The following is a 13232-nucleotide window of genomic DNA, read 5'->3' on the forward strand; positions in this document are numbered from 1 at the left end:
TGACTTGGGTTTATCAGCCATCTTAACTCTCCAACACTCTGTGGGAGATGGAAAAGCTCTGGAATTCTATGAGACATGATGGAGAACATGCTCCACCCCTTCACTTTTTACTGCTTTTATAAAGATACTCATCCATCCAACTGAATCATGAGCCACCATGTTTCTCATATAAAGATACACATCTCTCACTCTCTCTCTCTCTCTCTCTCTCTCTCTCTGCTCTCTATGCATAGCATGTCACAGTTTACTCTCTCAGCAGATGTCTCTGAGCCCTTAACATGCAATTTACATTTATAAGCGTCAAAAACGATAAAGGCACTCCGTTTTTCAGAAATAATTAAAGGTTTTGAAAAAGACAGAGAAAAGAAAATGATATCTGTTTGCTTTATGGTTTGCACCTGTCTTTTCTACCAATCTTCTGCACCAATCTTTTTTTCTATCATAGAACATGCTTCTGTCAAATCTTAAACAAAAAGGCGTGTCTGTCTAGAGTCTTATTACTGTGTGTTTCAAAATCCCCAGGAAGTCGTGTCAGTGCAGTGGAATCACCAGGGAGCATGTTCAGGAAGGCCAATAGACTTTAAACGCATCAGAGCATGCGTTTTCAGGATCTCATATACACACTATGGAGCTGATTTCCCCTCAGAAGTAACGGACTGATCTGTTACATGCTCAGTCAACGTTTCTTCACAACTGAGAGTTGATATGGATGGAATGGGTTTTGATTTTCCTGCGTATGGATCGTGAAATTCATAGACTGCAGGTCAGGTGTGACAATCTTCCGCTTCCAATTCCATTCAATGGGCAGGCAGTTTGTGTTGGCTCCTGAAACCAAATGAAAGAATTTTCTAGAAAATCAGGGCTTAAATCAGTGGACTGAGTTGCAGATTGGATTGTGCAGTGTGCACACAGGCTTTTGCTCTGTGAATGTAATTTTACGACTGAAGAGTTGAAGAGTGCAGATCTTTTGCATAGGAGCCGGCCTTGCCGCTGTGAGGCATATATGAAACACTAAATCATTGCATATGACCAAAAAGTGACTCTTTTTAAAAAGAAATAAAGTTATAAACAGATTTTTTTTTTTCCTTCGTAGTGAGATCTCGCTCACACGAGAAGAGAACGCTGCTTTAGACTACCAGCTACAGACACCACACACAGCACAGCTAAGGTTCACATCCCAGTGCACTTTTCCTACTTTTTATCTCATAGCTTTTTAAGGTGAACAGTGAACTCTGAAAAATAGGATGCTTCGCACCTTAGGATTTATTGGTTCATGAAATTGCATTCTTAACAATTTAGATCTTATTTTTAAAACCTCTTTTTTTTAAATTCAATAGTGAAAAAAAACCCCTATGGCTGAGGTACAGAGCAAATAAGAAGAAACATTCAAACACTAATAAAAAAAAGCCCTTTTTGGTTCAGTTCCGGCTATTTCAGTGGTAAAACTGTGACACTGTGTATTGTGTTGGTAGCCAGTCTCTGTGGATTTTTCTGTACCTGAGTCCATCAACCTGTGAAAGTAGCACACAGAACCCCCTGGGTGCAGAGATATTAATCAAAATACTCATTGATTCTGAGAGCACACACACGAACGGAATGGGTTATATTTGGACCGGGCTGCTTCTCAGACATACAGGCAAAATGTCATTAGTAAAGATTATACAGTACTGATAGCATTGATCAGTCAGATATTTCTCGAAAGCTGAACACAGACATGTCTCCTATAGCTTTATATTAGTTAAGAAAGTTTTTTTTTTCCCTTTTTTTAACACACACACACACACACACACCTGTTTAGAGTATTGATCAGCTACTGTGTGGCTTAATATTCATCTTATTCTTCTATTCCTGGTGATGCTGTTAACTTCGCCCTCTATAAATGCCCCACTCTAGAGGGACTTTTAACTTTTTCATTTTTTAACCTTATTTGAGATACACAGCTGGCAATCAAGTACCGTAAATTCTCAAATAGTGGCCCGGGCCTTTATTTACCTCAACTGAAGAAAGGCCTTTATTTGAGACAGGCTATTATTAGAGACAGGCCATTATTTAATGTGTTCTGTGATCTGCAAGATCATAATACAAACAAAAACAGCTTTGTTTTAAGTTTGTGCGCTATTGTGAAAGCTATAACGTGAGACTGATTAATTAAGATGATGCAATAAACATATCTGTATGTTGCGTCAGTTTGTGTGCAATGCACAATAAAGTTTAGTGCACATACTGCACAAAAGCAGATGTTTCATGAGCATTCAAACTGCAGAATTTTCGCAGATCATTTTAATGTACCATCATTACCTAAACTTGGGGACAGAACGAAGAGTACAATTATTGACGGATTATAACCATCTGTGGATATAGCAAATGATGCAGTAGTTTGCAAAGAGCACAAAATGAAATTGATAATCATTTTCTATATTTACGTCAATTTGTGTTGATTATTCTGTGAACTATTTCTTTTATTGTTGATCAAGCAGGATAAATGGGAACAGGTTGAAATAATGACAGGTTTAAAGGTAAGATTTGTTCCTCTGCTTCCAGCCCACTGGCTGAAATGTTCTGACCGTACCTACACCTTCTAAAATCAGACGTTTTTTTTCCCTTCCATGGCTTTTTGCAAGCACCGTTAAAATGTGCTGTTATATGAAACAACTCATAGGAATAATGAAATTACGCATAGGAAATAGGAGAGACAGTTTTGGAAGTGATGTCCCTGAATACTAATAGTGGGCCATTAACACATATAGTCCTAGAGCCACCACAATCCATGTGAGCTAGAACACTATTGGTACGGTATTTCTAAGAGGGGTGAAACTAATAGTAACAGAGTGGTGAGCATAATTACTGTATGTTACTGTACTGATGTAAATAATGCTGTGGAAATATGATGAATTTAACACCTGAGCCTTTCTGTAGTTTTTTGTTGTTGTTTTTTTTTTTTTTTTTTTACCTGGCCTGTATTTGGGACCGGCTTTTATTTGCCCAAACAGGCAGCATTATTTGAGACCAGGCGCTCATTTGAGAGTTTACGGTATGTATGGTTTCTTTGTTTCCTCACTTTTCGTGTTCATTCCATATTCAAGTGTATCTAAAGAGATTCATCCTTTACTGACATGTTATTACTGCATTGTGAAGCCCAACGTTTCTCAAAAAAAAGACAGTGTTAAAAAAATATTTATTCTCCAAGTGAGGATTGTTTGTAGCGTTGTTTACACTGGAAGTTTCCAGAAAGTGAAATTGTATGCCAGTTAACCAGAGACTTTACATGTCATCCAGACACTCCGCACTTCATGCACACGTAATTTAAAATTCAGAATGTAACTTTTTAAAGAAAGAAGCATGTAAGTCAGTTTCGCTATAATGTATTTCTGGTACTGTAGACCTCTGACATACATGCACCTAAACTGGGTTTATTCCCAAACTGAGCAGACATATATCTTGTATGTGTATGGATGGCTAAGAGCCCCTTGACTGTAAAGACAGGCTTGCTCATGAGGGCGCCCTCTACTGACCTTGTGTGGGATAACGAGTGAAGAGCCTCCGTTGATACCCACGATGGGAATAGTGGTTTGAGAGGAGATGAAGTCCAGTATTTGGGCCACGGCTTCCGAGTCCACGTCGTCCTCAAAGACAATGCCGTGGAGGCTCTCTGCTGCCATCGTCTGGCAGAGGCGGGTAAGCAGGGCCTGTGGGTTGGTGTCATTCACCAGAACTGTGATGGGGTTGACTTCCAAGGGGAGATCCAGGAAGTTCTCCCGACTCAGCCGGCCTTTGATCTCGCCCTGGTACGCCGTGCCGCTGAAGACCACAGCGACGTTGACGGCAGGCGGGCCGAAGAACGGACGGCCGAGGCTGTACCGCGTGGCACTTAGCAACACCAGGAGGCGCAAGAGGAGCAGCCAGTCTGAGGGACTCAAACACCCTCGTGGAATGGCCATCTCAGCCACCTACAGCCTGCAGAGAGAGAAAGAGAGAGAGAAAACCAAAGAGAGATGGAGAATATCAGAGAAAAACCACTGCCTGTTCTTAACGTGCTTAATACTCAATTAATCATCGATTCAAGATATATTTTCTGTTGTGAGTCTAACCTCTCGCACAGTCATAACTTGTCCATTCATTTGCTATAGATGTTTGAATGATATTGAGTCCTGAAGCTGATCACTGAAAAGTTAACAGGTTAGAAATGATGAACATGTCGTAAATACTTGCGAACATGGATATGGCCTAAACCACATGCCCCTAGGACAGACAACAAAATCTGTTTCTAACCAACTCTCACAGTCATTACCTCTAGCACAGGCTTCTACAATCTCGTTGATGGGTTCTGAATTAGCTGTCTAGAGACAATTCGAGAAAGGGGATAAACACTTGAGAAATGATTTGCTATCACCTTAAGTGACCGCTCCAATGCTATCAAACAGGGCAATTTGACAATCTGGAGTTTTCAATAAATAAATAAATAAATACGACGTCCTCGTTTAAGAGGCTGCTTCTGTCACTCATAATCCACGTTTGTCTCCGCAGCGTGCAAGTCTGTTTGACGTAGCAGGTCATTAGCGGTTGATGAGTGGAAACTCCATGTGACCAATGGGGAATAGCTGCCAAATGGCCTGCCCACCCCCCGGCCGTAGAAGAGGCCACTGTTTGACATCGCTAACCCACAGATGGTTCGAACTGTATGACACAGTCACCTTTGGAGAAAAACATTATCCAAGAATTATTGAGTCTTTTGTAGGCTATCATATTTTCCAACCTGTTTCAACCAAAGTGGTGGAAATGAGCTTCCATGGAAAATCAGGCCCAATAACTCTCTAACCAGATTCCAGAAACATCTAAAGACCCATCTGTTCTCCCGGTACCTGCTCTAATGTGGGTGTTTTTAGCTTTTTTTTTTTTTTAGCTCCCGTATTCTACAGGGGCTAATAACAGTGACAAACCAAGATTAAGTTAGCCGCGCTTTCTTCTTCGTACGATTGGGCCATATATGCTTTGACAGTTCGGAACAGGATGTATTTACTTGTATTAGTATGCGGGTTGGTGTAGGATGATGTTGCAGTCTGCACTCGATGTTCATATATTGATATGTTTGTTTCTGGTTGTTGGGTTCCCTACTTCTGTACTTTTGGTAATCACAGCCACACTACTGCACAGATAAGTGCGGCACTAATCAGGATTGCCTGTTGTCTCATAGCAACTCAGCCATGCGCATGTTGTGTGTATTCGTTACATAAGTCGCTTTGGATCTGAAAGCATCTGAAAAATGAATAAATATACATGTAAAATGCCACTGCACTGATTCTTTATTCTGTAATGCACTCAGTTAGGCGATACCAGAGCTAAACAGGTATTGGTCTAAGGATTTTTATGGAGACAGGAAGGATTATTTAACAGAAAGTGGTTTGTTTGTTTGTTTGTTGTCTTTTTTTACAGCATTTAGAGGCCTATGGAAGTACTGCATTCACTAAAAGCCTTAAAGCCTTAATAAATAAAACTTCCTACTGAAGTTAGGAAAAGGTGTAGGGTTTCCACTTTGTTTATTAAAAAGATTTAAAGTGGCAACACGTGTCATTATTGGGCTAAAGACATCTCAGCTAGTTTTTACGCACGTTCAGATATTTGCACATGTTAAATGGCCAGTGACTAGCTACCGAACGTAGCCCAAGTTGTAAAAACATTCAAATGCAAACTCATCATGTCTGAAAATAAACGCAACGTTCGCTGAGTCATTAGCATATGTTTTTACAGCGCCTGACAAAACTAACGAGGCCAAACTGTGTGATTCATAATCTCACCACTCGCTCTAACTCATCTAACTGCACACGGCCATATGCTTAACACGATTGCTGCTGAACACGAGCGTGTTCATGTCTTTGACTTCAGATTCGTACCTCAGCACAGTGCACTTTCTTAAAACATACTTTTAAGAGTAATCAACACTGGCCTAGAGTTCTCACCCTGCGTGACTTAATTTGCATGCTTTTTGTCATGAGTGTGAGAGCGAACAGCGTTGCGGGCTAATTAGATGCTGTTAAATTAAAGGTTACTGTCTTCTATCCCTGTCAGCTGTCTTGATGGCATCTCCTAAACCCAGTAAGACCTATTCGTCAGCGGACCAGACAAACTGTCTGAACTTTACTTTCAGTCATTTTTCTGTCTTCGCAGTCTGTTCAGTACTGGCAGCTGTGACTGAACGAGCCACAGGTTTTGTGTTTTCTGAGACACATGTAAGAACCTTCTGGATGTCATCTCCTGGAAAGGGCTGAGGGTGGGAGGGATGGGGGGGGGGGTGTCGGATCGGAGGGAGGGGCTGTTTGGTATGCTCAGGTTTTACCGTGAGACTGTTTCACTCCGCTTCTCTTCATCACTGGGAAACGCTCACTTAACATTCGATCTCATCAACTTTCCAGGATGAAGGGAGAAGCAGATGGTAGAGGAGACACTCCACTATAAAAACAAATGTCGAAGTAAAACTAAACTCTCACTAAGAAACGCACCGGGATCTTAAGTCTAGGACTGTCTCCCTCTGTCTCATTACAAACACTTTCAGCAGTCAATACTGGACGCGACATATAGTAAATGAAATCCATACAGCAAGATTTCATTTTATGAAACTCAAGAGCAGAAGTAATTCTTTTGATTATTTTTCCTTACAGAGACAGGGAGACTGAGAGAGAGACAGGGAGGGAGAGAGAGAGAGAGAGAGAGAGAAAGAGAAAGAGAAAGAGAGAGAGAGAGTTGGAAAGAGGCTTTGCTGGGAAACAGACTGTTAATCCCTCAGTCAGGAGGGTTTTGTGTCAAGGATCAAAAGGCCAGTGAAAACAGTCAGTCTATTTGAACATTGAATTGATTTTTTTTCCTTTCTTTTTTCTTCTTCCTTTTTTTTTTTTTTTAGTTTGATGGATTGGTTCAGACATTAAGTTAATATATAAAACTGAACCTCACATTTAAGCAGTTTGTCTGTTGTTTGAAAATGATGTTTTTTGTGGTTGTCTTTTTTCTCTAGATTTTCTCTAGACCTGTCTCGTTATCTGTCTTCTTCCCATATCATAGGAATGTATATATTTCCAGAAACGTCCTTGCCTTGTTCCAGTATCACCCTTGAGTAGAAAATTAAATGGGTCAAACAATTACACCTCAGTTTTCAATCTCGTATCCTTAGCAGGCTCATTTGAGGGTGCTGTACGTAACTGTAATACTAAGTGGAAAAGGGACCCAGATCAGTCCTCGGCTCTCCCTCGTCTGTTAACATGACCTTTTCTCAGACAGTTAGCAACCACTCTGTTACACTCCTCTTTTTGGCCAGAAAAAGGGTTTGTGAAAGACAGTAAAACTCCCCCTAGTGGGAGGAACACAAAGGGAGAGTGAGAGAGAGAGAGAGAGAGAGACAGAGAGAGAGAGAAACAAATAGACAGAGAATATGTTTGTATTTGTTTGGGATGGGGGGGGGGTGGCATTCTGGGGATTTAGCCACAGTGCTCGCTCTCTCTGTCTATCTGTGTGTGTGTGTGTGTGTGTGTGTGTGTGTGTGTGTGTGTGCAATAGACTGTGTCTGGTTGGTGTTTGTCTAGAGAGTAAGCCTCAAGTCAAACAGTGAGGGAGAGAAGCACCTGCAGCAGGGCTTTGATGCCTGACAATACCATGGCTCCAACCAGCCCAAACGGTTTGAGATTAGCATATTCACGCCCTCTTTCTCCCCTCTGTCTGTCAGATGGACTGTTGATGAGTTCTTCTCATGTCCAGCAGCTCCGCTCCTCTGATCTCTCTTCTCCCGGACACTTTGATATGCATCTCACCAAGGATCGCGGACATTTAGGACAAAGCCTTCTCGTTTCATTACGACACCTACAAGTTCCCCTAATTAACAACATGCAGTAAAGTGTGCAGCCTGGCAGATGGAAACCCAGAGACATGTATAAGAGTGTGGGAGTTACTGGTTGGTGAATTAAACCGTATTCAGCCGAGTCTGTTGGAAAAGAACGTGACACAGACTAACTGGTTTTAGTAGCGATGTTGATATTTAGGTTGGCAGTTGTAACGTTAATACATGTCTTGGCGGACAACATTCTAATACAGAGGAATTTGGTGGATAGATTGTTCGACAGTTTGATGTTAACATCCGCTGGCTGATGAGTACACTGTACAGTAAACTGCACCGCCAACACCGTTCATAATCTGCCTTTAATCTGAGTATAATCACAGATAATAGTACGTTCTGTGTGTGAGAGCATCTGTGGGTGCCAGCTGTCTGCCTCCCATCTGATTCTGTAAAGTGCTCGCAAAGTTAGTCAAGACAAGCTCCACGCGCTGCGTTCAGCATCCTGTGATGCGACCTCCGTGACCTTTTTGACAAACTAATGAGATGACGGCCATCCTCTATTAAAATGAAAATGGACTGCTATCAGATTTGTTTGCCTCGGACAGCCATTCTGACTGAATTTTCCAAAAAGCGTTCGAAAGTGCTGAGTTAAAACGAAAACAGCAAAAGTTGTATGAGTCATGGTGATTTATTCAAGCTGTTGACGAAATGCTCAATCATTTTTCGGCCCGGGCGAAAAGAATGACCCTACTTCCAGGTTCAATTTACTTTAAAATACCTCACCCGAGATCACGATTCTTCATCACGTGGAAAAACTCGATCGGTTGCATTCAAAACAGCTCTTTCTTCTTTTTTTTTTTTTCTTTTTAGAGCTGTTTATAACAGACAGTGTAACAGCCTTAGGAATCCTGTGAACATTCCGGAACCCAACGCAACAAAGAAAACATTAGGAGGAGGAGCAGAGCCTGGAGAAGGTTCCTTCACCTTATTTTCATTCCGAAACCTCACTTTTGCGAGAGATAATTTTGCGAACCCCTTTTCCATGGGTTTTTTTTTATGAGAATCCAGACTTTCAGCTCACTGTAACATCAGGGATTGCCTCCAGTCACATTAGTTTGGCGCGCTGAGACTCCTCACTGCATATAGTCCCCTTTGGAGCAGTTATAATGGTTTCACGAAACAGCCCTGGCTCCTCTGGACATAAGCATCATTTGAGTAATGAATAGACCCTCTGTTTGCTCGACCAAATGGTAGCCAATCCCCCCCCCCCCCCCCCACACACACACACACAAACAAACACAGACACACAACCACACACACTCACACACTCAAAAGGGATGAGATCTCAATTATAGAATGTGATTTCTCTCCTGATCTGGGCTGAAGCCACCTTGGTCATAATGTAGTAAAGGGCTCTAAACAGAAAGTAAATGCTGGTCCTGAGGTGGACCCAGACATCTGTTCCCATCACAGCGTTGTGAAATAAAGATCATACGTGAGGCTCTGGCACTGTGTCCAGATGGTGGAAACGCTGCCGGAGAGGTCGGGCCGTGCTGTTTCAGCACCACGCGAACACGCACTAAACGGATCCGGCCACGCATATGTTCCCTGAGCTCAGACTCCTGTTCAGAGACTGAGAGTTTTGGATTGGACTGAACAGAACAATCAGTGTAAGTCAGTTCAGACCAAGTCAAGCTGTCATGTCGACACAAGACGAGACAAGACGAAACAAGACAAGATGGGACAGGTTAGATCAGCTGAGCTGAGTGGATTTCAACAGGTTTTTTTTGTTGGTTCGTTTGTTTCAGGAGCTACTCACTACAGACACTGTGTTATAGAAAGCGCCTTTAGAGAGTTTTGTGAACTTTCCTGAACCCAAAGTAGTGGAGGTATCACTCCCTTAGGTAATAAAGCAGGAGGACATGCTCAGAGAAGCTGAGACCGCGGAAGGCAGAACCCATCCTCCTCAGATGGTGATAACATTTCCGTTCTGTCTCTCTGTGTTGTATTATGTTGATATCTGGAGCTAAGCCTCCCTCTGGTCTTAAGTAATGTGGCTCTCTCTGAGTGATATGGGGATATTGAGCAGGCAGAGAGTTGCGTGGGATTGTATCGGTCGGAAATCACATTTAAAATGAGACGGGTGGAGTAAAGAGCCCGGCTAAGCTGCGGACGCAGAGGTTACGACCGAATACCCTCGGCCAGATGTTACACGCTGCTTTCTCCCGGTGAGTGAGCAACAGCAGGGCCGTCTAAGAGTAAGCTCATCGAGTCTAAAATACACACACACACACACACACACACAGGTACACACGCATACAAACACACGCATGCACACATGCAAACGCACACACACACATGCACACACACACATGCACGTACGCACGCACGCACACACACACACACGTACGTACGCACGTACACATGCACATGCACATGCACATGCACATGCACATACACACACACACACACACACACACAAACACAGGAACACATGCAGGTACACATGCTCACACACCAGACAAAAGCACAAACACACACAAAAGCACAGGACCACATGCAGGTATGCACATGCAGAAACCACACATGCACACACACACACACACACTCAAAGACCCACACCAGCCCTTCAGTGCTCCGCAACATCTCCTCCACAGTTACATCTTCACAGTGATGTAACAAGACTGTAGCACTGCTCCATACCATCTCTACCACAACTACTCCATCCCAGTGATCTAACAATTCACTATTAATGCCCCACACTGACTCCAGAACAGATCTACATTCACACTGATCTGACATTAACTCCGTCACTCTGACTCCATCTATAACTTCACGTATCACCGTCCGAAAGATTTCAATTTCAGTCCGAAGTGATATAACACGCTGTGTGTCATTCTCAACATGTGAAACACAGATAGACACATTCCACCCCATGCTTACATGCCACATGTCAACACCTGCTGATACTGAGGGCGTTTGCCTTGCTGTGCACACCCTCATGTAAAACCTGTTTACTACACACTGACGAACGCTTCACACAAGTCCAGCCCTGACTGAAAATGAGCACACGCCGGTAACTGGATCACTACAGCTTCAAAAAAAAAATGTCACACTTTGACAAGAAAGAGATTCGATTTCTTTCTAATTAAAATAAACAGCAGCCGTCTCGGTGTAAGTATAGAGGAGTGTTCTCATTGGTTGATTCTTCATGGGCAGAGCAAACACAGCGAGGCAGTAATTTTGATGCATTAGCTTAAGTTTAGAATAGTTAAGGTAGGTCATTTTAGTCATTTTCTTTTCTGGTGCTATTTTCTGTTTGGCTAAAGAATGATGTACTTTCCTTGTGTGACACACACCGACGCACTCATGTGCACACATGCCCCCGCACACGCGCACACACACACACACACACACACAATTCACACACACACAAAAGATGTTTGTCTGTTTTTTTGTTTGTTTGTTTGTTTTATTTCTGTACAGAATAAGCGAATTTACAGCTGCCAACTCTTTAACCACCCCCCCCCTCTTTAAACACCCCCCCCCCCCCTTTGACCTTGACTCATTTGTTTCAGGGAGAGAGTGTGCATGTCTGCTCTGACTGACTCACTTACACACTCTCATAAATGCCCGTAACTCAATAAATGACAAGATAAGCGTGTTGGTCTCTGGATGTAGCAGATAGATATAAACTCTTACACAGACAGTTGGTGCTGTCAAAGCCGCCACTGAAACATTTCTACAAATAACTGGACCCAGTCTAATATGCTGAAACAATTACAAATGCTCTAACCTTCGTTACCAGACAGCAAGAGTGTGTGTGTGTGTGTGTGTCTGTCTGTATGTGTGTGAAGTCTACGTTCGGCATAGAGAACTCCCCACTCCTCCCGATCAGATATATGTGTTCTCTTTTGAGGAACGGTGCTCTGTGTGTGTGTGTGTTTGTGTGTGTGTGTGTGAGAGAGAGAGAGAGTATCAGATAGACAGAGTAAATACAGAGCTATGCTCCACCTGTTAACCATGCCCAGAAACAGACCACCCGGCTCTTTCCTTAATATCATTCCACAAAATAGAGACGTTCTTTTTGCAAACACACACACACATACGCACACACACACACACACACACACACACACACACACACACACACACACACACAGACATACACATTCACTCACTCACTCACACACATGGAGTGAGCAGCGGGGAATGGTCATGATCTATTTGACAAAGAAAGCCATCCTAACTGTACTACTTTAAGTTCTACTGATCTCACACACACACGCGTGCGTGCACACACACACAAACACACACACACACACACACACACACACACACACACAGAGTTCACTTACCTGTGTCGGCTGCATGTATCCGACCGTGACCCCAAGCGATTCATCGCTGCGTGTCTCCAACTTCCTCTCCTTCGTTTTCACTCTTGTTCCTTTGGACCTGTTCTCCTTTTCCCTCTCCCCCTCTCCCTCTCTCTCTTTCCCTCTCTCTCTTTCCCCCCCTCTCTCTCTCTCCCTCTCTCTCCCTCTCTCTCTCTGTGTCACGCTTTCTATTTCTTTTAACACTTGTGGGTCGAGTTGAATGCATACAGCAAAGCCTGCTGTGATGGTGGCATATTCTCTTTCTCTCTCTCTTTCTCTCTCTCTCTCTGTCTCTCTATCTCCCTCTCTCTGTCTCTCTCTCTCTCTCTCTCACTGGCACGGTGTCTCAGGTTGTGGACAGTATTGTGAAGGTGTGGACAGAGTGATGGAGGGATAGAGGGTGAGATGGAGGGAGAGGAGGAGAAGGAGGAGAAGAGGAGGCTGTTGGCAGGGCTGCGGGCAGCAGCGGGCGGGAGAAGCAGCTGGAGAATTGCAGTGGTGATATTTATCAGAGGAAAAGGTGTGAGTGAGAGTGGGGTATCAAACTGAGGAGTGTCCTGACAGCAAGAGTGTGTGTGCGTGTGTGGGTGTGTGAGTCTGTGTATGTCCCTGTCTGTCTGTTTCAGTGTGTCAAGGCTTGTACTAATAAAAGAGCAGTGAGTGTGTGTGTGTGTGTGTGTGTGTGTGTGTGTGTGTATGACAGAGAGAGAGAGTGTGCTGAGGATATTAAGAGTCTTTGTTCAGTCTAACCCTACATCCAAAATCGACTACCTAATCCACAGTCTCTGTTCTCTTGGCTTCAAAGGATCCACTCTTCAGTCCACAAAGAAAAATAATCAAGAGAACGTGAAGACTTCGTCTAAACAAGCCGCCGACAATGAAACCAAAGAGGATGATTGTAAAACCAGCAGTCTTCTCCTCCACTTCTCTTGCCCTTGAATTTCAGGCGAAAAAGTCCTCACAAATCTTCTCTCACAAAGTCCTGAAGTTCTTTTTGTCCCCACAGTTGTTTCTGTGCTTCTGAATCGGTCCAAAAATGA

At 43.2% G+C, this 13232-nt stretch overlaps 1 protein-coding gene across 1 annotated transcript in view; it reads right to left on the minus strand.

The window, feature by feature from the left end:
• Positions 1–3938, minus strand: part of grin2cb (glutamate receptor, ionotropic, N-methyl D-aspartate 2Cb) — a 29308-nt gene extending 25370 nt beyond the window's left edge. Inside the window, exon 1 of the mRNA XM_030774141.1 lies at positions 3513–3938. Within this exon, the coding sequence (XP_030630001.1) occupies positions 3513–3938 (426 nt within the window). The remainder of the gene's footprint in view (positions 1–3512) is intronic.
• Between the last annotated feature and the right edge of the window lie 9294 nt (positions 3939–13232).

The sequence above is a fragment of the Chanos chanos genome, chromosome 5, assembly GCF_902362185.1.
Source record: "Chanos chanos chromosome 5, fChaCha1.1, whole genome shotgun sequence".
NCBI lineage: Eukaryota > Metazoa > Chordata > Actinopteri > Gonorynchiformes > Chanidae > Chanos > Chanos chanos.